The following is a 23,905-nucleotide window of genomic DNA, read 5'->3' as shown; positions in this document are numbered from 1 at the left end:
TCTTCCACTGAACGAATATCACCAGAAAGTCTGAGTACATCCAGAAAAATGTGATTATCAGTGCCAACTCTAGTACTATTTAAACCCCGATGGGCTATTTTCACCACAAAGAGCCTTACCAACTGAGTTTGGCTCAGTTTGCTATTAAGATCATAGTTTGATGGATCTGATTATGTTACCACTACCCTGCATTTTCTAGGACCAATTTTTTTTTTTCGGGGGAATGCATTTTCAACTTGTTTACTCCTTTTTCTTCTTTTTTGAGCAAAGTGGTAGGCTACTCCTGACATGACAGAGCACTAATTGTTGTCAACTGATTGGCTTTAAGATTAAGACACGCATCAACAGTTAATTGCCTCCTCGTGCGCGCACATGCTGAGCAGAAGAAAGAAAAAGCTTTGCAATATATACCACCCCAACCATGCACGCACCACAACATGACCATAGTGGAGTTTCCTGCCTCTTTCCAAAGCACACCGCGTGCATCTCTTACTTTGCTTTAATCAACAATTAACACCGCGTATATCTCTCGCTTTGCTTAATGGACACATCACACGTGCATGCCCGTTCACCTAACTCCAACCTAAGTATCCACTGGAGCTCACACAGAGTCTCTGTGCAGCTAGCCTCCATCTCCATCCACTTTGGTCCTCGCCTCCTCCACCGATCAACCATGCCTCAGACACTGCCGGACGACCTCCTTGAGGAGGTCTTCCTCCGCCTCCCGCCGGGCGAGCCCGAGCACCTCGTGCGCGCTTCCCTCGCCAGCAAGCTCTGGCTCAGCCTCCTCGCCGGCGCTCGCTTCCGTGGCCGCTATGCCGACCGCCACGGAGCTCCTCCCATGCTCGGCTTCCTCTACTCCTGGCCAGAGTACGCCGGCCCGGAGGACGAAGAACACAAGCCGCACTTCGTCTCGACCACGAAGTTCGCCCCACGTGTCCCCGACGACGACTGGAGCGACCTGGCCTACTCTGGGTGGGACTGCCGCCATGGCCTCGTCCTCCTCGGGGATAGGAGCAGGTCGCCCATGGGGTTCGTCGTCTGGGACCCCATGACGGGCTGCCGCTGGGAGCTCGACGTGCCGACGGGATACATGTCCACTAAACAACGTGGGGCCGCTGCCGTGCTCTGTTCTGTGGCCGGCTGCGACCACCGCGCGTGCCATGAGGGACGCTTCCGGGTGGTCTTCATCAGCCTGGACAAGACGAATGGTGTAGGTATTGCACGCGCGGGCATCTTCTCCATGGAGAAGGGTGGGGTGAGCAAGCCGTGCTCTGGTCTTCATCTTGCCGGTGGAGCAACAGTCGATGAAATGCCATCAGTCCTCGTCCAAGACGCACTCCACTTCATGGTTCGGCGACCTCAAGCCTATGTAGCACTAGCAATTCTCAAGTACGACATTGGTTCTGATAGCTTATCACTGATTGATATACCGTCGGTGTCTGCGACTATCGGCAGCACCATCATCATGGCGATGCAGGACGGAAGTTTAGGGATTGCGGGGATGGCAAACACGGATAAGTTTATCCTCCACCTGTGGTCCAAGCAGATGGGTTCTGATGGAGTTGATGCATGGACTCACCGTAGAGCCATCGATCTCAAGGCATTCCTCCCCATTCAAAATACCAAGAAAAGAGTTATTAGACTGATTGGATCTATGGAGGGGAGTGATATCATTTTCGTGACCACGGATCTTGGCATCTACGAAATTAATCTCAAGTCACTGCGGTGGACGAAGCTATGGAAGAGAGAAAGGTTCCGTGCCTTGATTCCGTATATGAGTTTCTGCAACCCACAAGGTATATCTATATGTCCTTTCATTTGTGATTCGGAAACAATTCTTGTATCAATAGTAATATATTAAATATGGAAAAAATCATGTTTAATTACGTCAAAAGTTATATTTGATTTTTCAATTAGTGATATACATAGATATGTGCGGTCAGCAATGTTGCATCCAAAGCATATTTAAAAGATTGCTTGTTTCATCCGATGCAGGGTTATTTTTAATGTCTCAATTTCGAATACATATAGGTGTGTTCGCACAAACTTTGAGTGATATGTGATACAAAAATGTTGCACCTTCCTAATTGGCAGTATTATAAAGTATAACTTCATGCATCTCCTTCTAAAATCATGTTGACAAATCTATATTTGCAGAAAGAGCGAGCACAAGCGATGAGGCGCATTGACGACCGTGAGTAATGGAATATGCTTAATAGCATGAAGCCAGTACCATAATTTAGAGGCGTCGGGGTTGTGTGAGTTATGTACTATTTAGTTCCTCATTTTGTGTAATGGTGTTTGTTTTCTCACCCTTTGGTAGTTTTTGTGAGTGACCTTGATAATTTCCTCTTGTTAGTGGAATGTGTAAGCAGGTGAATGAATTATCTTTGTAATAAACCTCTAACTTGTGTAGCATTAACTCTGATGTTTAATTTATTTGAAAATGCATTTGTAGACAATAATTTATTTGAAAATCGATACTCTGAAATGCTACTTTCGAAAGCATTTTGGAGCACTGATTTTTTTTTTCAAAAATGTAATTTCATGATGAAAATTTTCAAGCTCTTGGAACATTTGTCAATGTTTGTTACAAAAAGAAAATCAGATATTACTTATTTATTGATTGATTTTACTATTCATTTAAGCTCGTTTGAACTCAGGCTGAGAAGGTGACTTTCCCTTGTGTGCCTGATTCTTACGTATGTATATCAGGAAAGAATCAACCAAGGCGCTTGTGGTATAGGTGTGTGTTGCCATATACGCTCCATCGGCCAGAAGGAATTGGCCACCGCTAGCTTGTAGGAGCGCATAGTTGGAAAATACTCGACGGTTGCGTCGTCAAGGTCGGGCATGTGCCAATAAGGTGTCTGGTTTCTTGTGTCGTTGTTGACTGATAGTGGAATCACAGGCAAATCTATGTTTGATGAAATGGTGAGTCCCTGTGATGCAGCTCGTTGATGACTGAGAGTTGAATCTATACTACTATTAAACAAGAAAACATACACTCAGGCGAACGAAAACTCTGCCAACCAGCAGACGAGAGATTCAATCGGCAATAGACAGTGCCCAATTATTTATCAGTTTAATAAAATTCATTGTCCAACAATACATACAGAGATCGAAGTCATGTTTCACCTTTTATGCTGACAGGAAAGGTATAAATAGGCATAGGGGCCTCGTTTGATGCACCCTATTAATTGAAAATTGGTACTGGGAATTAAAACATAGCCACCAGGAAAAAAAATAAACATACCCATTCATGTGAGAGGGCGTGATGGTCAACCAACTAATTCACTAATTGTCATATGTAACATAAGTCTAGCCCAGTAAACAAATCTTAGGTTAGTCATATATATGGGTATGTTTGGAAGTATTTTTTATCTGATTGTCCATGTTCAATTTGATTTACCTGCAAAGTTCATGTTTTCGGTGACCTTTTGCTCTTCTTTTGACTTCTATAAATTGATTTCTGCATCTTATATATTTAATTGGAAAAGCAATTCCAGCTAGGCTGGGCTGAATTCACAGGCCTAACATCTCTTTCTCAGGCCCAGAGCCCAACTCCTTTCTCTGTTCCCCTGGCAGAACGTTGCTTCTTCTTCCTTGCTCACGCATGCACGCACAGAAACGGCAGCCTCGCGTGATTGCCGCCCTCCCCTCCTCCCGTGATTCCCTCGCTAGTCTTATCTCCTCCCACATTCCCCTCCCCAAAGTCGAAACCCTCGCCTCCACAGATCGACCATGCCGCCGCCGCCATCGCTGCCGGACGAGCTCATCGAGGAGATCTTCCTCCGCCTCCCGCCGGACGAGCCCGCGTGCCTCGTGCGCGCCTCCCTCGCAAGCAAGCCATGGCTGGACCTCCTCTCTAGCCCCGCCTTCCGCGGCCGCTACCGCGATTTTCATGGCGCACCCCCCATGCTGGGCTTCCTTTACGCCGACACGTCGGACGAGCACCAAGGACCCGCCTCGCTCCTCGTCGCCAACACGTCGTTCCGTGCGCGCTCTCCCAGCCGCGACTGGGAGGACTCCGGCTACTTTCCCCTGGACTGCCGCCATGGACGCGTTGTCCTTGAGGATATGGCTAACCTACCGCTGAGGCTCGTCGTCTGGGACCCCATGACGGCCGGCTGGACGGAGCTAGAGCCCCGGCAATACGACAGCGACGTGGTCACAGCAGCGGTGCTCTGCGCCGTGAGCGGCTGCGATCACCGCGCGTGCCATGAGGGCCCCTTCCGGGTGGTCACCCTCGGCCTGTTCTTGGACGAAGGCGAGTGTTATGTAGACGTGTGCGAGTATTTGTCGGAGACAGGGGAGTGGGCCGAGCAGGGCTGCTTTGATCTTACGGAGAAGCTATCCATCAATCTGTCCGCCGATCTATCCATCGAGCCAATGCCCCCTGTCCTCATTGCAGACACACTCTACTTCATGATTAGGGATGATCATAACAATCGTGTAGGAATTCTCGGTTACGACCTTGGCTCTCATTGGTTATCAGCCATGGCCGCGCCACCAAAGGGGCGTGTGCGTAAAGGTAAAGCTATCCTCATGGTGATGGAGGACGGTTGTTTGGGGTTCGCACACTTGAAGAGGTTTACCCTCTACCTGTGGTCAAGCCAGATGAGTTCTGACGGACTTGCCAAATGGACTCGGTGTAGAATCATTGACCTCAAGGAAATTACCCGCATTCAAAATACTGAGAAAATAAATCTTATTAAACTGCTTGGGTCCGTGGAGCGCAGTGATATCATTTTCGTGACCACTGACCTTGGCGTCTATGAGATCAATCTCGAGTCACTGCAGTGGAAGAAGGTATGGAATGATAAAAAGATCCACGCTCTGATTCCGTACATGAGTTTCTACAATCCACAAGGTATGGTTATATTTATGTCCTTTCTTGTCATTTGGGAACAACCCTTAAGTTATAGTGTATACAGTTAGTGGACCATACAAAACAATGAATGTCTAATCGTATCAAATGTTATGTTTGAAATATGTGGGAGCAAAAAAAATTGTGATGTAATTAATTAACACTCACATGTTACAATTTAAATTATGCTTACATAATTGATGATTTATGTAGTATTATTGCATTTATTTATTTTTGAATCGGACTGATTATACATCTTTGTTTGCAGAAAGGTGAATATGCTGCATGGCACAAGGCCACACTCATCATCAAGAAAGATAACAAGCATGGATGTGCTAGGGGTCTCATGATGAATTATGTCACTATTGAGTGGCCGTTTTGGTGCAGTGGTGGTTGCTTGTTTTCTCATATTGCTATTGGATTTTGTTAATAAGCTCGATGGTTTCCCCATGTCATTGGCATGAGTGAATGGATTATCTTGTAATGAACCTCCAATTCATCCATGTGCACGGTTGTTAAATTTGCCTCGAAATGCATCTGCAAACAGTAGCTTTGTTCGACCATTTAAAAAAAATGGTCTCACAGCTTTGATATAGTCTATCAGTTCATCTACCAGAAAAGGTGCCTTTGATGAGCAGATGATAATCATGCCATGTCTAGAGCTAGTGGTTTCTATCACCTAAGAGATGATGATGGTTTATGAATGTCAGCTCGCTGATATTTCCTAATTAATTTAGTAAATTTAGGTGGTGCAACATGGCAATTGCTGATGTGATGTTAATGTTGTTCTTTTTTTTAGCAAGCAATGTTTCCGGAGAGTATAAAAGGCTAAGTCCATGTTTGGTTCATAAGTCTTATGACTTTTTTTAATCCCAACTTATAAGTTCCAAGTTTTTAAAAAGTCCCTACCTGTTTGGTTACTGGGACTTATAAGTCTCTATGAGACCATATTACAACTATAAGTCCCTATAAGTCCCTCCTTGAAAGTCTTATTTCATAAGTCCCAAATGCCCACTTTAAGTCCCTATAAGTCCCTCATGTTTGGTTTAGATGGGACTTATAGGGACTTATTTAAGTCCCTAGACTAATAAGTCCCTGGAAACAAACACCCTCTAATTGGTTTCATGCCAACATTTGGCACTGCCAATACTTGACAAGCCAACAATTGGCAACATCAAAAGTTGCCAAAAAATGACAACCTCTTGTGAGGTTGGCAAGTGAAATTGATAACTAACCAAGCACTAGCCAATATTTTGGCATTTGCCAAATGTTGTCCTGTCAATTTTTTGCATCAAACCAATCATGCTCTAAGATGTAAACTGAAAACTAGAGCTATGAATTAAGGGAAGTGGTGACAGGATAACAGGACATAAGTGCATGACTACATGAACATCTTACAGAGTTCTCATATAATTGAGTAGCTCCACAAAACTGTTAGGTATTTGTTGATTACATGTTTTTGGTATGTAGTGTGGACATATCAGTAGACTGTGATGTCCATATAGTGAGATGAGGATATTCATATGTTTGATTCAAGGAGAGGGAAAATACACCCATCTCTCTCTCCCTCAGAGTCAGAGCAGGTGAAACTATATATTTCTCACGAGGTGAAACTCTATGTAACAGCAAGTAGGACCGAGTTCATTGCCGCGTGTAATGCACATTTGGATATGGTTCAAGATGTTTTGTCGGCTGAAGCTTTGGCGCTCCAACACGGCCTATTCTTAGCTGAATCCATGGGTTGTAATAGAGTCGTTGTGAGTTCTGATAATAGTGAATTAATAGAAATTATGAAGAACGAGAGCCCCTCTACAGGTATTGCTGCAGCGATTTATCATGATTGTTTTTCTGTGGAGTCAAACTTTGTTAGGGTTAAGTATGAGCATGCGAATAGGGAAACAAATTCTGTAGCTCATGAACTAGCCCAGTTAGCTAAATTCCAGACCAGTAGGGTCTGGATGGATGTTCCTCCCCCCTCTATTGTACCTCTCGTGGTGAATGATGTAACATTATTATCTACTGAATAAAGAGGTTTTTTGAGGTCAAAAAAAAGTAGGACCGAGTGGAAATCAAACAGTACACCGTATGATAGATGAGGCGTGCGTGCGGTTCTAGATCCTAAAGAGTAGGAGGACGTTACACGTAGAGAGCTGGTACACGCACAGATACATACATCACGGTAACAGACCGAAGAGTCCACGCCAGTCTCCCCAATCAAAACCCTCGCTTCCTCCACGGACCATCGCCGCCAGACAAGCTGCTCGAGGAGGTCTTCCTCCGTCTCCCGCCAGACGAGGCCAAGTGCCTCGTGCGCGCCTCCCTCGGCAGCAAGCTCTGGCTTGGCCTCGTCACCGGCCCTCGCTTCGGCAGTCGTTACTGTGAGTTCCATGAAGATCCTCCCATGCTGGGCTTCCTTTATTCCTGGCACCTTGGCTTCAACCCGAAGAAACACGACCCAGAATTCGTCTCCACCACGAAATTTTACACACTCACTCCCCACCACAACAAGCACACAAAGAACTCAGACTATGTTGTGTCGGACTGCCGTCATAGTCGCGTTTTTCTTGGCGAAACGGCTCCTCGTCCCATGAGACTCGTTGTTTGGAACCCCATGACGTGCTGCCGGAAGCAGGTAGTCATCCCCCACGATTACCACAACCAATGGCGCCGTGACCGGATGTGACAACCTTGCGTGTCACCGACATTGCAAACTCCACACAGATTCCCAAGTATCTTTTTGCTTACAGGACCCCTCTGAATTCTGAATTCTATTGCTGTACTGAGATTGCCATACGACATGGTAGGCTAACTGAACTATAAATACTCATGTTCTAGTCATGTTCCAAGCAACAAAATCGGTCATATCATGCAATAGTAGCAGTATTGCAAGTATGTGATGGGCATGCACCTGCCAAAATGTTTGCCTAACAAGCTGTTTATCCCAATCACCCGTCACAGGGTCAATGAGATCACACACACGTGATAGAAGATGATTACCACGAGTAGTTATTACTTTCTGGTTGGGGCTGGAATGTGGAATCCATTCATCCTCCCAAATCTTAATTTTTGTCCCATCACCAACTCTCCATATGTGTCCAATCTTTAAGACTTCAACACTGGCCATAATACTTTGCCAAGTATAATAAGATTTGTTCTTCAAGGTGTCATTCAAGAGATCTCCATCACTGAAATATTGCGCTTTGAGGATCGTCGCACAAAGAGAATCCGGATTATCAATAAATCTGCAAGCCTGTTTTGCCGGTAACGCAAGTTAAAACAGTTGATATATCTATAGCCCATTCACTAGTGCAGAAAAGCCTAGCTATGGAGTGACAAAAATGGTCTTGCTGGCGTGGACGCACAACGCCACCAATATGGCGCCATTATTAAAAAATAGTGGTGGCGCTGGCGGCCACGTCAATAGTATTATACGTGTTGCTGGCGTACTACGCTGGCAACGCCACCACTATATTCGCTCACCTAGCGGTGCACAATGTACTTTGCACGCACGAACGTTGCGTGCAGTAAAAAAGATTTTTTTACACCATGTAACATTTAGCATTTCACATTAAAACTAAGCGCATATATAATATTACACAGTAGAACAGTACCAATTAATATAACATTACAACTTAATAATTAAGTGACAATCTCACAAATAGTATGCAATCGATCGCTAATAGAATGAGCTAAAACAATAGCAGAAAGCGCTAATAAGCAGTTCATTTAGCATCGACTGCCCCACCAAACACATACCTCTAAATGAGGTCGATAACGATCATCATCCTCAAGTCATGGCGCTGGGTGTTCCTGATGGTGACTAAGATGGTTTGTCCAACCTGGACATTCTTGCCAGCAAGGAAGTTGTTCCACCCCACACGCTGAAGACAGTGCGACTGTTCATGTGAACTGTGTAAGCACAGTTGGTAATGAAGCCCCTTGCGGTAAGGCGTAGTCCAGCAATGCATGCTTCATCTGGCTTGATGCCACAGCTATCACTTAGCCTCTTAGGTAATTTTTGAAGAAAAAACATATATGATAAATGAGCATGTTACATTACTACACTACGCGCACATCATATTACTAAGCATATCACATTACTACACTATGTATATTATCAAATTCTATGCTAAGCATATCACACATTACTACACTAAGCATAACATCAAATTCTACACTAAACACATGATGCATCACACATTACTACACTTAGCACATGATGCATCACACATTACTACGCTAGTTAAGTAAGCATATATCATCACATTATTACTACACTAAGCATATCACATTACTAAGCATGCATATCAAAACTACTACACTAAGTAACATACCATGACATGGCGGTTAACATTCGTCCTTGTCAGACGGGCCACAAATGACATCCCGATGTAGTCATCGCGTGGAGGAAATATGTACCAGAGGTTGCCTAATTCGTCCTTGTCCTCGCTCGACCTCATTCTTTGGGCATAGAGGGCTTTATCAAGTGGGTCCTCATCATCTTTGTCCTCCGAGTTGACGTAGATAACAGCCAGTTGTGGAGTTTGTCTTCTAAAGGAGAAGCTAATCAATTCACCCCCAGCGGGATACATGTGGGCGATGAAACGATCCCATTCATCTCCTCCAATCTGGGATATCTTTCGTCTCTTCTAGACCTCCATAGTGTATGCCCCAGGAGCGTCGAAGATCATAGTGACTCCAGTAATGAGCTCATTGAACTCCAATCTTACATTGCAAGGGACAATCTGTGTAAGAAAAACAAAAAACAAACACATTGCATTGCTGAAAATAGCAACAAAAGTAAAAGAACTAACTGTTAGAAGGTTCATATAATGTATTATCGCTGCAGGAACAAAACACGACTGGAAGTAGATGCGAATGAGTGTGCCAGTTGCAAAGTTGGTTGCGCACCTTGACTTGCACACTGGACATGGTGATGGCTACGCCATTCTACACAAAATATATTGAAAACTAAGTATTTAATCAGTTTGTACACTAGTAAATCAAATTTTACTAAACATATTGGAATTCATTTTACACAAAACATATTGAAAACATATTAAAAACTAAGTACATAATTCTAACTAGTAATTATATACACAAATAAACAAAATCCACGGAGGGAGACACAAATAAACAAATTCTACACTAGTAATTTATAGGAGTTCACTTTATTTATTCCTAATATTCTAGGCACTCAAAATTTTTCTAATCAAAATGCATTATAAATATCGGATTCTACACAATACCAATCGGATTATTACTAAAATTTGTACGCAAAGCAATCCATGCAACAAATTTGGATTCCACATCACACAAAGCAATCGATGATATATACTAAAATTTATACACAAATTAAAGCAATCCCCTAAATCAACTACATGAATTCCAATGAATTCCGTGTGGCGTGTCCGCGGACGGAGGAGGTGGGAGTGGGGAGGAAGGAGATGTGATGGGAGGAGAAGGAGTGGATCGAACCTTGCTGCTGACGAGAGGCGGCGGTGGCGGCTCTGGTCGAGAGGGGGAAGTGTATACGGGGTGTGGATGTGACTTGAGAGGGCGGTGACTTAGGTCTTTTACTAAGTTGAGTCAGGTGGGCATTGCTGGCGTGAGACTAAAGCACAACGCTATAGCTAATAACAGTCTAAATAAAAAAACTAACATTAATAAAAGACTTAACAAAATAAAAGACTCAAAATTACTACTGATAGTATAGAAATAAAAGTCCTAAAATGATAAGAACACTAAAAATAATGATAATATAATATAATATAATATAATATGTTAACTATTTTGTGACTAGTATAATCATTAAATACTTAAAACACTTAATAAAATGGAAATCTTATTTCTGGCGTGGATAGAAAACGAACGCCAGCACTAACAAATTAACTAGGGCGTGCATAGATAACCAACGCCACCAGTATATTCCAAACAGTGGGTACATATGGGCCAACAGATTTGTGATATCTCTAGAAAAAGCAACACCAACACTAAACATGTAAAGTTGACGTGCTAATTATGCCTACGCTAGTGCTATTTGAAAAAAAAATAGTGTCGACCTTGATGGAAAATGGCGCGGCACTAATGAAAGTTGTGGCTAGCCATTTTTTCACTAGTGATTCCATCTTGCTTTTTCGGAATTCACATCTTTCACGACGCGAACCAGTGCATCCTCTTATGAGTTGCATCATCACCCCACCAAAACTGAGATATTGCATCCGTGATTTCTTTGCAAAAAATTTAGGACTCTTAAAGATAAACATCTTGTAAGTTCGTATTGCTTGCGCAACTGACTTTATAGACCTCTTTCCCGCCGGTAGATAGGCACTTTTCCTTTCAACCAATGGCGGATCTTCGTGGGGGTGAACCTGGGCAGCCCCCCCCCCCCCCAAGCAAAATTGAAATTGTTTTAGTATCCTCGTCATAATAATGTGGCAGCATTACACACTCAGCGACCAAGTCCGAGCGTCCTCGTCTTCTACTCTTTCCGCTTGCCCTCTTGTGTGGACTGAGCCTTGCTGCGTAGTGGCGGGCCATTGACAAGTGATTGTGCCTGCGCCGGGGGTGGCGAGCAGTTGGCTGTGCACGCATGGGCGGCCAGCCAGAGGCGGAGAGGCCAGAGCAAGAGTAGTCGGCTCCTCCTTCTCCCCACAGGAAATTTCTTGCTAGTCTAATTCTTGCATCTTAATTTGTTGGCGGAACTTCTGATTAGGTCATAGCTAGATTTTGTACTCTCTTTTTTTGTTAACGGAATGGGCAGTGATGGTTAAAAGAAAACCATTGATGCATCTTACATAAGAAAGAAAGTCGAATGTGAGGCCTTTTTGAGGCAACATTAACTGAATCAAAGTGTGAAGCTAATGTACCAACATTTTGAGAGTCGAATGTGAAGCTAATGAACCAACAGTAATTGAATCAGAACCACCTGTTCATCCCTCTCTTGTTGCAAATGTTCTTATGCAAATTTAGAGCATTGAGAAACGAAGAGCTGATCTATATAGAGTGATTAACTCAATACTTCATCATTAAATAATATTTTAGTACAATTTCATTTATGTTATGGACTAGCTTCTATAAATAATCAAAGTTAGAAATGTATCTCATAAGTTAACATGGAAAAGATTAATAATAGTATAATTAGTTAAGTTTCTCCATTGCAATAACTAACTTTTACAATTTCTTATTCTGGAGAAGAAACCATCTTCGTCCCTCCTAAGATTTCTTTCAAGTTCCGCCACTGCTTGCAACTACTCCATCTCAGGAGTAGCCGGTCAATCAAATATTGAAAACTGTCACTTTTATCAAGCCCAAGGGTACCCGGCAGTCCCAGCTATTTGTAATTCAAGGCTCATAATATCTAGAGAAGAGCATACCTCGGCCTTGATATCAACTCCTGTACTACTAGGGGCTGAAAAATATTCATTCGATTCAAATCTAAAAGAAAAAGGGCGTGCTGCTTGGAACACGGGCGTGCTGCTTGGAACACGGCGAAGCCCGTAAGGTTCAGACCCGTCGGTCCAAATGTCTTTGTTGTGCAGGCTGAGTGCCTCGGAGATTGGGAACGCATGGTGGATCAAGGTCCATGGTTATTCAGGAACATGGTGGTGCTCATGGCACCGTATGATGGTTTCACGAAGGTGGAGGAGGTGTCGGTGCTGTTTATGCCGATTTGGCTCCAAATTCACAAGTTACCCGAGGGTTTTTGTAAGAAGAACATAGTGGAATCCTTGTTAAGGAACTCCGGTGAAATCCTGGAGATGAGGCTGAACGGGAACACACGTGGTGATTATGTGAGGGTTAGGGTTCGGCATGATATCCAAAAACCCCTCACAAAGTTTGTGAGCATTGTCAAAGGAAAGGAGAGGCAAGTGTTCTTAGTTCGCTATGAAAAATTAGCTCGGTTCTGCAGCGTTTGTGGTCTTATTGGGCATGATTATAAGGAGTGTGGCTCCGGGGTCCATGAGGAGAAAGATAAGAAATTTGGATCATGGCTATATGCCGATGGGCTGAACAAAATCAGGCAGGATGAGGCCGGTCATAGCACTGATCAGAAGCAGAATCAGCGTTCGTCAGGAAAGGATAAGGTAGTTGGCAAGACGGTGGATCCCGATTTAGCTGACACGGCGTCTAGTCCGTCGAAGCATGGCACCAGAAGTATGCAGGTGGATTCAGCAGCTCGGAAAAGGTTGGCTTTGGGGCTGGAAATTGGGGAGGATCGAAACAAGACCAACCCGGATGCCTTGGCGCTGACGCAGGGCCTGGGGGAGGATGGAGGACAGCAGTCTTCTCCAACGAGCAGTTCTAACAGTAAGAGAGCTAAGGTTACGTCACCGGTTGTGTCTGAAGAAAGATCGGCGGCCTCCTGCGAGGAGGACCGCCGGGTCCAATGAGTACCCTAGTGTGGAACTGCCCGGGGGGGGGGGGGACCGCCGGACAGTTCGTGAGGTTTTGGCCCTCTCAAAAGCCAATTCCCCGGGGCTGATTTTTCTTTCAGAAACTCGTCAAGCCTCAAGTAAGATGGAGAAATTGAAGTGGAGGTTGCAGATGAAAGGTTTTACTGGTGTGTCAAGTGATGGTCTCAGTGGGGGGCTAGCATTGTACTGGGATGAAAATCTGCAAGTAACGGTGTTGGACTCTTGTGCACGTTATATAGATGTCAGAATTGTGGATATAGCTAATGATAAGACATGGAGAACTACCTATGTGTATGGAGAACCATGGGTGGACCACCGTCATCGCATGTGGAGTGCCCTCTCGAATCTCCGGGCGGTGTCGTCAGATTCGTGGCTGGTATGTGGGGATTTCAATGAGGCGATGTGGCAACATGAACATTTTTCTCGGTCACAACATTCTGAAAATCAGATGCTTCTATTTCGTGATTGTTTGGAGGTATGCGAGCTTATGGACTTGGGTTTCTCAGGAACCCCGTTCACATATGATAATGGGCAGATGGGTGATCGGAATGTGCGGGTAAGGTTGGACAGGGCGTGTGCGGACGAGGCGTTGAGGGACTTGTTTCCGTTTGCGCAAGTCACACACCTGGCTACTTCCTGCTCAGACCATGTTCCGCTGATGATACGGCTCACACATGAGGAGCCATTGCGTACAAAAATCAACCAAAGATATGAGATAATGTGGGAACGACACCCTGGACTTGGAGAAGTGATTGCTGATTCATGGCGAAATAGTAAACCGCACGGTCATCTCGGTGCGGTACGGGATGCAATGAAAGAGATGATGCTAAAACTCCAGGCCTGGAGCAAGGAGAAGTTTGGCCATGTAACTACAGAGATTGAAAAACTTCGGTCTGAGTTGGCGGATATGCAACTTCATGGGGTGGCTAGAGACGCCATTCGTCAGAAAATGTACAAGCTTGATGAGCTTCTGTATAGGGAGGAAATGCTTTGGTTGCAGCGGTCACGAATCACGTGGCTTAAGGAGGGGGAGAGAAATACGTCTTACCTTCATCGACGGGCAGTATGGAGGGCACGCCGGAACCACATCCAGCGTCTACGGCGAAACGATGGGTCGTGGTGCTCGGCCCCGTCCGATATGGAGTTGGTGGCTACGTCGTACTTCAAGGAAGTGTTTACTAAGGACCCGACCCTGTCCCCGGAGTCAGTCCTTGAGAATATATTGCCCAAAGTTTCCCAACAGATGAATGATATGTTATGTGCACCCTTTTCTGAGGAGGAGGTGGCCAATGCGCTATTCCAGATCACTCCATTGAAGGCGCCAGGTACAGATGGTTTCCCGGCTCGCTTCTATCAACACAACTGGGCGGTATTGAAAGGTGAAATCACGGCGGCGGTGTTGGAGTTTTTCCGAACTGGAATCATGCCAGAGGGTGTGAATGATACTGCTATTGTGCTGATTCCAAAAGTTCCTTTTCCTAAAGAACTAACGGATTTTCGGCCAATAAGCTTGTGCAATGTGATTTACAAAATGGTGTCCAAATGTTTGGTGAATCGTCTTCGACCTATCCTGGCCGATCTCATCTCTGAAAACCAGAGTGCCTTCATTCCAGGGAGGCTGATTTCAGATAATTCTATCATAGCTTTTGAATGCATTCATCATATCCAGTCCATTAAGCAAAATAGTCCTGCGGCATGTGCCTATAAACTAGACCTGTCAAAGGCTTATGATCGTGTGGATTGGGATTTTCTCGAGAAGGCCCTAGTTAAGTGGGGTTTTTCCAGAATCTGGATAGGCTGGATCATGGCATGCGTTAAATCGGTAAAAGTATTCGGTGAAGCTCAACGGAAAACTACTGGAGGTGTTCTCCCCTTCGCGGGGCTTGCGACAAGGTGATCCATTATCTCCGTTTCTATTCCTTTTTGTCGCTGATGCTTTGTCTGCTCTTATCTCCAAGTCTGTCTCTGATGGGGACTTGCGGGGTGTGAGAATTTGTCGGGGTGCACCTATCATATCCCACTTGCTTTTTGCGGACGATACAATGTTGCTCTTTGAGGCGTCTGGCCAGCAAGCTAGCATTGTCAAAGGTTTGTTGAACACTTATACGGCTGCAACGGGTCAACTTATCAACCCAGAGAAGTGTTCCATCCTGTTTTCGGACAATTGTGAGGCGGCGGTGGTAGATGAAGTGAAGGGCCGTTTGGATATATCTCAGCAGGTGTTTGAACCAAAATACTTGGGGCTACCGGTTCCTGAGGGTAGAATGCATAAAGGAAGATTTGAAACCCTACAGGAGCGCTTGCGGAAGCGGTTAATTGATTGGAGCGAACAGTACATGTCTGTGGGCAATAAGGAGATCCTCATTAAAGCGGTGGCGCAAGCCATTCCGACATATGTTATGAGCGTTTTCAAGCTGCCTGCCTCTGTTTGTGATGAGTTAACAAGGATGATGCGCCAATATTGGTGGGGGTGGAGAAAGGAAAAAGGAAGATGTCATGGCTAAGCTGGGAAAAAATGATGCTCCCTAAGGCTATGGGAGGCATGGGCTTCCGTGATATGAGAGCTTTTAACCAAGCCCTGCTCGCAAAACAGGCTTGGCGTTTGTTGGACTGCCCACAAAGCTTATGTGCGAGACTTCTCAGAGCTAAGTATTTCCCCCATGGGAATCTTCTGGACACGGTGTTCCCGGCTACTTCCTCCGCGGTCTGGAAAGGAATTGTCCATGGTTTGGAGCTTCTGAAGAAAGGTATTGTTTGGCGGGTGGGGGATGGCTCGCTAATCAAAACATGGCGGGATGCTTGGATCCCATGAGGTCACAACTTGCGGCCGGTTACGCCGAAAGGTAATTGCCGGCTCCATTGGGTTGCAGATTTTATTGATGAGCATGGTGCTTGGAGGGAGCAACTCTTGAGAGAACATTTTTGGGATCTGGATGTTCGTGAGATTTTGAAAATACGTACCTCGCCGAGGAACGGGCAAGACTTCCTAGCTTGGTTCCCAGAAAAGAACGGGCAGTTCACGGTCCGGAGTGCTTACCGTTTGGCCTCGCTAGGCAAGGCCCAGGAGATGGTGGGATCGTCAAGTGCTCACCCATCGGGAGAGCGGCCTGTTTGGAGATGCATTTGGAATGCCAGAGTGCCACTTAAAATGAAAATCTTAGCCTGGAAGGTAATCTCTGGGGCTCTGGCTGCTAACGCATGCAAGAAATACCGACATGTATCAAAGAGAGATTCTTGCCCCTTATGTGCGAAGGACGAGGATACTAGCTTCCATGCGCTAGTTGCCTGCGATTATGCTCGCGAGGTGTGGGCACAGATGAGGGAGGTATGGAAGCTACCTAGGCAGGAAGAGTTGTTAGATACGGGGAAAGATTGGTTGCTAAATGTCCTTGCAAATTGTGATGCTTTCATGAGGGACTGTGTGATCATGCTGCTTTGGCGTCTATGGTCGCTCCGAAATGACTTAACGCACGGGAAAGAGGTGCTACCGGTTCCGTCTACGGTGATGTATCTACAGAGCTACATGCGATCGCTGGACCTTGCCAGGAGGTTCCCGACGGACGAGATCTTAAAGGGCAAAATGCCGATGGTGCAGGAGGAACGGTAGATCGTCAAGGTGGTGCCGCGGGCCCTTCCCTGGCCGCCGCCTCCACCAGGCCAAGTTTCCTTGTCAGTCGACGGGTCTTTCTATCAGGCGGATGGGTCAGCTGCAGCGGGTATGATACTACGGAGGCATGACACGAGTGTTGTGTTTGCTGCTTATCGTTACATCTTCAATTGCAACGAGGCTCTCGAGGCGGAACTACACGCGCTAATGCAAGGCATGGCGATCGCGATCCAGCATTCGGATCAACCGATTATTGTACAGTCGGACTCCTCGACGGCCCTGTCCGCCTTGTCTGGTACTAGTTTAACGAGATCAGCCTATGGGCATCTTGTTAATGAGATTCGTCATCTTATGGTAGATAGAGAGTTTATTCCTTTGAAAATTAGTCGTATGCAAAATAGGGTAGCAGATCGTCTGACTACGTACAGTCGTACGGAACGTGCCACGGCTGTATGGCTGGGTCGAGGACCACCATGTGTGGAGGAACTCTTGCCTCTCGATTGTAACCCTATGATTGTGGAATAAAACTCTATTACCATCGCAAAAAAAATCTAAAAGAAAAAGGTGAGGTAAATACGAAAGAGAAATGATTTAGATCTAGAGTAAAAAAAAGGCATTTGGAAAAACTATTTGACACATGCAGAAAATCAGGATCAGTCAAAATAATCACGCACGAAAACACTTTCCTTAACGTAAATAACTGCAGTAATTTCGGAAACAGTTTTGCCTCGTCTTTGTTTCTGCTTGCGCAATCAGATCCAAGTCGCGCTCCATATAACTGATAACCTCCAGCCGCCGCCATGGCCAACCACGAGGGAAGGCGCACTTGGAGCACGCCGACGCCGAGCCGTGCCGCTCCCGGGAGCAGCGAGCGACGGGGAAGAGCTGACGACGATGGCAGCGTGGACCTGGAGTTGGGGAGGAAGGACCCCACGGAGGTTGCGCTCAAGACCTCGACGTGGGGGCGGACTGCCGCCGCCGAGGCCGGTCACCGCCTCGAGTTGTTGGGATTGGGAGGCAATGTGCTCCTGGACGCAAATAAAGAGGGCAGGGCGACCAAGATCCTCGCGTTCCTGCCCCTGGCGGTGGAGGCCACCGCGGCGGTCGCCATGGCCGTTGGCCTCGCAAGGGGAGGCGGGTACGGGGACAACGCCTTCGTAGTCAGCATCGTCGCTCTGATCGCCGCTGACCTCGCCGTTGACCTTGTCGAAGGCTACATTGCCGGCAACGCCACGGCGGCCGCACTCGTAGCCCGCCTCGCGCCGCCCCCGCGGATCTGCAGGCTGCTCAGGGGCGGCGTGTGGTCGGAGCAGGGCGCGGCGATGCTCGTGCCGGGGGACGTCATCCGCATCAGGCCCGGCGACGCTGTCCCGGCGGACGCGCGGCTGCTGACGCCGCAGGTGGTGATGATCGACCAGTCCGCACTCACCGGGCACCGCCTCCCGGCCACCAAGAATCCTGGCGACGCCGTGTACGCTGGCTCTGCCTGCGCCCACGGCGAGGCTGAGGCCGTCGTCCTAGACACCGGTGCCCATACCTACCTCTGCGACGCCGTCCGCCTCGCCGACACAACCGAAGGCGACCCCGAGGCCCAACTCGTCTACTGGATGATCAAGTGGGCATGGAACGCGGGCGTCGTCGCCACGTGTTTCCGTGTGGTGGTCGACATCGTCGCCGGTCACGTCGTGTTCTACGGTTTCATGCTGGGCATCGCCTTAATATTGGGCCTGGCGGGCTGGATGTTGTGCCACGAGACCTTGTCGCCGTCGCATCACTGGCGCCAGTTGCGCCGCCGGCGGGAGCGCGACCCGGAGGAGCTCATGCGCGGGCTGGAGGACCTTCGGCGGCATGGAGGAATCTCGGAGGAGACGCTCTGCAAGTGCCGCGATCTGTTCGGGGCGGAGCCGGTCTCCCGCGAGCTGGTGGCGAAGCTGGCCAACCACTTCGGGTGGGTGATGCCGGATGCCGGCCATCACCTTGAGGATCGAGGAGATGGCCGGGTTGTGGCTTGAACGCCATCTCCTAGTACTAGCTAGACTTTCCGATTTGTCCACGTAGCAACATAAACTCTTTCTGTGGCTCGCAAATTGCTCCAGCTGCCTGCACTTCAAATCAGCATCAGTTTTTTTTATCAGGTATCTTGTTCCAATATAAGTCCAACAAGGTTGCATCTCTGTTCTACAATTAGGACCAAATATCATCCAAACGACAAATTTAAGGGACCCCTACATCGAACGAATCATAACGAACGCTAAGCGCCGGTCGACCGGCTCAAATTTCGGACGCTCGCCGCGCAGCCCTTCGATCCGCCTCTAACCCTTGGATGGGTTACTTCCCATCATCTCACACCCTCCACCTCCCTTGAGAAAAAACCAAGCGCCCGCCCTCTCTCCCCCGCATTCCATAGCGCGCATTTCCGCCCCTCATCGTTTGCCTCGTCCCCGACGCTCGCCATCGAATCTCACTGCAGATGCCCGCCATCGTCAACCACAACAAAAGAAAACATTGACCCCGTAGCAACATTTCCGTGGCCTCTCCCCTGTGCATCTATGGTAGTAGCAAAATATACGAAACTACTTGCAAGTCAGTAAATCGTAGTGTCAATTATCAAAAACATGGGAATAAACAATGAAACTATGAATTATTAGTTGTGATCTAATTTAAAATACCATTGCTCATCTATATCTATACCAATATAAAAAGATCCAAAGGGGCAGATCCAATTAATCTCGGTCATCAAATCATGTCAATCCAATGACCTAGACTGCTTCAATATTGAGCGCTCAACATGTTTAGTGTGCACTTAATTTCATGCCAAATATAGTGCTAATTACATAATAACACACAAATAATATCCTACTTAATTAGTATCCGCATGCACTTAATATATTTTCAAATTTGCATTGCACGTACACATTGACTAGTGTTTAGGAGATAACGAATTGCCAAGAGAGGAAAAAAATCGATGCTTGTGTTTATGGCTTTGTGCGTACTAAATCGCTGCATAGACAGAGTGCTACCACGTTCAAGCCGCCGGGCGGCGTTCCACTACGGGAGGGTACACCCTCCCATGTCAAGTAGTTAGCCAGCATGGCGGCCAGCTCGTCCCCGACCGGCTCTACTTCGAACAGGTCGCGGCACCTCTGCGTCGTTTCATCCGAGATCTTGCCCTGCTCCCGGAGCGCTTCGAGCTTCCGCATCAGCTTCTCCGGGTCACGGCCATGCCTCCGTTGGGCTAAGTCTCTCCACATGAAGGTGTGTTGGCAGCCCAACATCAGCCCATAAGTCCAACACATGTAAGCCGTTGATCCTCGCTGTATCCAACGGTTGAGAGTGCTTCCAAATGAAGTGAAGCAAGGAGAAAACCCTAGCCACTCCACCCCTGCTGGTGGTGGCTGCCATTCGCGAGAATGAGAATGAGAGCACACAAGAGAAAACACAACCTGAGAGAGAGGAAGAAGAAGAAGCAGAGGTTCTGTCCAGATTTGCTGCATCTGACTAGACAATGTACAAGCTGATGGTTGGAGGCTCAAACGTTCTTGGATCGACCCCAAACTTGGTGAGCTCGTTCCTTACTTTGAGTGCTTCGATCTGGTTAGCCGGTTTGAGGATTGGGTCAGTGGAGCATTAGATTTGATAGTGGTTTTCTCAGCTCTGACTGCTGCAGTTTCAGAACGGAGTAGTTTTGGGAGACGAACAGTTTGGGTAGGCAAATGATGTCCGATTGAGCTGAAATTTGGAGGGGATGTCAAGAACTCATGTGTCTACTTGTCTGCCAAATTTGGTGCCGTTTGGTTCAGCAGTTTAAGAGCAGTTTGCAAAACACTGAAGGGTACAAAAGCTGTGTAAACTCTGCTTTGCTGAAATCTTGCTTCTTGTGGTTGTTGTTGCTGTTGCCGGTTGGCAACGTGGAGAGTGTGTTGTAAATCTCTTTAGAGGTTCTAGAGTAGACTTTGTACTCATCATTCTCATAGTAAAGTTGCGTGGACCGGTCGGTCCACAGCCATGATTTTTTTACTCCTCAAGTTGAGGAGGTTTTTCCACGTTAAATCATGTGTCACATGTGCATGTTGTTTGTGTTATTCCCATGCTTACTTGTTGGTTGAAGCTGTCCTCAAAGTTCATCACAAGTGGAGAGGGCTGTATAATGTGCATATTTGCCGTGTCGGTGAATTTGTGCAGCGCATTGTTGCTGTCCAGCCCCAACAAAGTGGTATCAGAGCCTTGGTTTGCTTGTGCAAATTGCTGAGTTTCTTATGGTGAAAGATGGAAGTGAATACCAGCAGAATGATATCTTTGAATGGTACAAATTATCAAGCATGGAAGGGCAAGATGGAGGACTTTTTGTGTGTGAAAGAATACTGGAAGCCAGTGTTCTCCACTGAGATGCCGGAGGGCATTGAGGAAGGTCAGTGGAAGGTACTTCATCGCCAAGCTTGTGGGTTTATTCGGCAATGGGTCGATGACAATGTTTTGAACCATATCATTGATGAGACACATGCACGCACCTTATGGCAGAAATTGGAAGAGCTGTTTGCCCGAAAAGAAGGTACAAACAAAATGTTCTTGATCAAACAATTGATGTGCTTGAGGTACAAACAGGGCACTCTAATTACAGATCATGTTAATACATTCTAAGGCATTATAAATCAGCTTTCTTCAATGGGAATTACATTTGAAGATGAAGTGAGAGCTTTGTTGCTACTAGGCTCATTACCGGACAACTGGGAGACCTTTAAGGTCACGGTTTGCAATTCAGTACCTAATGGAGTTGTCACTTGGAATCTTGTGAAAACCAGGGTACTAAATGAAGAGTCCAGAAAGGTGGCTAAAGCTAGTTCTTCCTCACATTTAGAGGTGTTGGTCACTCAGTCCGGGGGAGAAGCAAGAGCAGAGGTCCAGGTAAAGGGGCAGAAAGAGGTAGGAGCAAATCAAAAAATAAGTATGCTAATTATGAGTGCCATCACTGCCATCAGAAGGGCCACATTAAGTGGCAATGTGACAAGTGGAAGAAAGACAAAAAAAAAGAAGCAAGATCAGAAGCAAGTTGACAGTGATAGTGACACAGAGGGCAACTGAGTTACTGCATTAGAAGAGGACATCATGCTTGTTATGCATGAAGAAAATGAGGGCAAATTTGGTTCCACTATTGAGGAGAAGATCATTGTTGTTTCTGATGAAACCGTCAACCTTGTGGATGGTGACGAGATGATTTGGATACCGGACATTGGTGGTACCATTCATGCTACATCTCGCAGAGAGCTCTTCACTAACTATATATCAGGTGATTTTGGTGTTGTGAAGATGGGGAACAATGATAGAGCAGCCATCATTGGAAAAGGAGATGTGCATTTGGAGACCGCAAATGGTACAAGGTTAGTCCTCAAATCTGTGAGGCATGTTGAGGCACTTCGTCTCAATATTATCTCGGTTGGTTTGCTTGATGGAGATGATTACTTGAGCAGTTTTGGAAAAGGGTAGTACAAGCTCACCAAAGGCAACATGATTGTTGCAAGAGGTAAAATGATCTCAGTGTTGTATCATGTTCATGCTAAGCTCTTTAGTGCTTCCGTCAATGCACTAGAGAAGGATGATCATTGTGCTTTATGGCACAAGAGACTTGGGCACATGAGTGAGAAGGGGATGACAGTGCTAGTGAAGAAAAAATTGTTGAAGGATGTGAAAGGAGTTCACATCAAGAAATGTTCAGATTGTCTAGCAGGGAAGCAACACCGAGTTGTCTTCAAGACTCTACCTCCTCACAAGAAGCCTGAGAAGCTCGCCTTGATACATTCCGATGTTTGCAAAATGTCGGTAAGATATCTTGGTGGTGCTAAGTACTTTGTGACTTTTATTGATGACTTTTCCAGAAAAGTTTGGGCCTTCACTTTGAGGACCAAAGATCAAGTACTAGGTGTATTCAAGCAATTCCAAGCCGCGGTTGAGAGAGAAACTGAGAAGAAGATCAAGTGCATTCGCACTGATAATGGAGGAGAGTATATTGGGCCATTTGATGCATATTGCAAGAAACAAGGTATTAGGCATCAATTTACTCCCTCGAAGACACCACAGCTGAATGGTCTTGCTGAGAGGATGAACATGACAATTGTGGAGAGAGTTAGATGCTTGTTGTCAAGTGCAAAGCTACGTAAACACTTTTGGGGTGAGGCTTTGATGACTGCAGTTTATCTTATTAATTTCTCACCAAGTTATCCTTTGCAGGGAGATGTTCCTAACCGGGTCTGGTGTGACAAGGACGTCTCATATGACCACTTGAAGGTTTTTGGGTGCAAGGCCTTTGTTCATATTCCTCAAGATGAAAGGTCAAAGCTTGATTCAAAGACACGGCAGTGTATCTTTCTTGGCTATGGTGGTGATGAGTTTGGCTACAAGCTGTTTGACCCTATAGCAAGGAAAGTTGTGAGAAGCCGTGATGTTGTGTTTGTTGAAGACCAAACAATTGAGGATATTGTGAAGACAAAGGGGCAGGTTCCTCCTCAGCAGCAGCAAGACATGATTGATTCTAACCCAGTTCCTGCAGCTCTAGCTCCCGTGCAAGTTGAAGCAGATGCGGAAGATGTACAAAATGATGTACATGGTGGTGCAGGTGAAGAAGATGCTCCCCAGCAGCAACAAAAAGAGTATGATGCTAAAGTTGATGATCCGGATCAGCAGGAAGCACCAGCACCAGAAAGTCCACCAATTGCTCCACTCAGAAGATCCAACAGGGATCGAATTCCTTCCAGCAGGTATCCCTCAGATCGATACGTGGTGTTATTATCTGATGGTTCAGAACCTGAATGCTTTGCAGATGCAATGAAAGATGAGCACAAGGAGTGTAAAAAGGCTATGCAAGAAGAGATGGATTCCTTGCATAAAAATCATACTTTATGAGTTGGTGAAGTTGCCCAAGGGCAAGAAAATTTTGAAGAACAAGTGGGTCTACAGAATCAAGCAAGAAGAGCACACATCATATCCAAGGTACAAGGCCAGGCTAGTTGTAAAAGG

The 23,905-nt window shown here is 46.2% G+C and overlaps 1 protein-coding gene across 1 annotated transcript; it reads left to right on the top strand.

Moving 5' to 3' along the window:
- The first annotated feature begins 559 nt into the window (after positions 1-559).
- Positions 560-2,509, top strand: LOC125554402. Its single transcript, XM_048717968.1, has 2 exons — positions 560-1,799; positions 2,161-2,509. Exons 1-2 carry the CDS (start codon positions 674-676, stop codon positions 2,190-2,192), a joined length of 1,158 nt encoding a protein of 385 aa, XP_048573925.1. The 5' UTR covers positions 560-673; the 3' UTR covers positions 2,193-2,509.
- The last annotated feature ends 21,396 nt before the right edge of the window (positions 2,510-23,905 follow it).

Source organism: Triticum urartu, chromosome 4, assembly GCF_003073215.2.
Source record: "Triticum urartu cultivar G1812 chromosome 4, Tu2.1, whole genome shotgun sequence".
NCBI lineage: Eukaryota > Viridiplantae > Streptophyta > Magnoliopsida > Poales > Poaceae > Triticum > Triticum urartu.
The sequence above is the reverse complement of the archived record's forward strand: the minus strand, read 5'-3'. Positions and strand labels throughout refer to the sequence as shown.

Bases quoted from the DNA above. Each gene is read 5' to 3' on its own strand.
- LOC125554402 (XM_048717968.1), top strand. From the start codon at position 674: ATGCCTCAGACACTGCCGGACGACCTCCTTGAGGAGGTCTTCCTCCGC. The intron at 1,800-2,160 runs GTATATCTATAT...CTATATTTGCAG, and splicing joins GAGTTTCTGCAACCCACAAG to AAAGAGCGAGCACAAGCGAT.